Source organism: Sphaeroforma arctica (genome assembly GCF_001186125.1).
Source record: "Sphaeroforma arctica JP610 unplaced genomic scaffold supercont1.1063, whole genome shotgun sequence".
Classification (NCBI taxonomy): Eukaryota; class Ichthyosporea; order Ichthyophonida; genus Sphaeroforma; species Sphaeroforma arctica.
The window spans coordinates 16,123-17,955 of NW_014039495.1; the positions used below are offsets into that span (position 1 = coordinate 16,123).

General features: G+C 38.6%; 1 protein-coding gene across 1 annotated transcript in view; it reads left to right on the forward strand.

Annotated features, from left to right (window-relative positions):
* The window catches only part of SARC_09853 (hypothetical protein), a gene marked incomplete at both ends in the record, with an annotated part of 7,359 nt that extends 6,390 nt beyond the window's left edge, over positions 1-969 (forward strand). The window contains 2 exons of the mRNA XM_014296118.1: positions 403-492; positions 773-969. Coding sequence (XP_014151593.1) covers positions 403-492; positions 773-969 — 287 coding nt within the window. The remainder of the gene's footprint in view (positions 1-402; positions 493-772) is intronic.
* Between the last annotated feature and the right edge of the window lie 864 nt (positions 970-1,833).

The following is a 1,833-nucleotide window of genomic DNA, read 5'->3' on the forward strand; positions in this document are numbered from 1 at the left end:
AATACTATATATATATGTATATATATATATTTATATATATATATATATGTATGTATGTATATAAATACGTGTGAGTACGCCTCTAGTTGTACTCATTAAGGTAGCTCTTTGAAACCACTTATTACAGGTCTGTATATACTCGTATTCGTATCTATCTCCATGTGGGATAATATGTATATGTGAATACCCTTCTCCGGCATAAGCTCTGATCACTTTCAGGTTTTAAAGTATCCCTGTTCGGCTTAGTAAAACATTACATTCTAGCCGGGCTAATCGATTGTAGATGGGGAGGGGTACGGATTATTGGTTGAACTTGAGTGTTCTCATGGTCGAAGACTTGTTCTCTCAGTTGTAATACTTCCTTCGGGGTATTCTATCTCCCCTCCCACCTCCACACTACAGCCACATCTCTGGCTCAAAAGTGGAAATCGCAGACGCTTGTCCCTTTGGAGATGTCCGGTTTGATGGCACTAATCCAAATTCCAACTTTAGGTATCTACCCATATCGCTAGGGCTCGTCTGCAATTCTAGTTTACTGTACTTCAATTGAATATTTCTTTGCTCTGTTTCATGAAATCGAAGAAATTATTCACGGCATTGACAACTTGTCTGTGCGAATCATTCCTGTAACTTGGTATAGCATTACTTAAATCTGAACGACTTTTGTATTAGAGAAACCATGATGACATCCGATTGGAAATACTGACTGGGACTGGTAGGCACTGTGTTTCATCTAGTCAATTTATACAATACAATACTTATTGCGTAGCAGATCGCAAGCTCAGTGATATAGACGGGAACGCGGTACAGGACGCCATGCACTTCAGATTCCAAATCGAATGTCCGGTGAAGTTCATCGATGGTCAGCTTTATGTTCGGATATCTTCGCACTGCTACAATACGAGGCATGACTACGATAAATTGGCAGCGGCGGTTCTGTGTCTGGTAAAAGATCTAAAGATCGATTGAAATTTCAATAAAGCGTATATTCTAAAAATGAGTTGTGATATAGTTGCAATTGTTGATCTGTTCCTTGGAGAGTCGATCCTAGATGTGCTGAAGTCAGAACAATCAGGTCTCCGTGTCGATGTCTGCTCAAAACAAAATGAATAGCTGGATGAGTATTTTTCATCACAAGGTATTCATAAATCGACTTGTTCCTGAGCTGACACTTCTAGTAACTCTTCAGTTCGAGTGGGCTACTATAGTGTTAGTAACCGTGGAATTGACACAGAGTTTTTTATGTAATATACAGGAAGTGAATTTCGTGCAGTTTCATAAGGGTGGTTCTAAATAGCAAATCAGTGGTATGTATTGTACAATATATGTATGATTTGGGGCTATTTTAATTTATTTACAACTTAAGGTGCAATATTGCATTTTGCTTAGCATATTTAAGTGCTTAGCATATTTACGTTCTGGTGCTTCAGCTTGTGATTATGTGTCAGCCAAGCGAGAATGTTATCATCATTCTACACTTCCAGAATAAAGGTTGGGTGTTGGGTTTCTACTTGCGTGTTCTCTAAGTCTGTAGTGTTTCCAGACTCCTGTCCTTCTGTTGATTGCTCAGCTTTAGTGTGCTCGTATACATTTGCCACACTTGACTTAACCACTAGTCGCATTATGTGTGTATATACTTCGGGATTATCTTTCATTAAACCCTTTAGAAAGAATGTCTGAACGGGCTTGGCCTGTATATTTTTAAATAAAGTTCGAGCTAGTGATTGACGTTTCTTAACTGTAGTGTCAATAATGATTACATTTCTTGCGCACAGACTTCACGTGCTACATTGCTCTTGAACTGCTTAACGTTCAATCTAGTGGACAATGGAA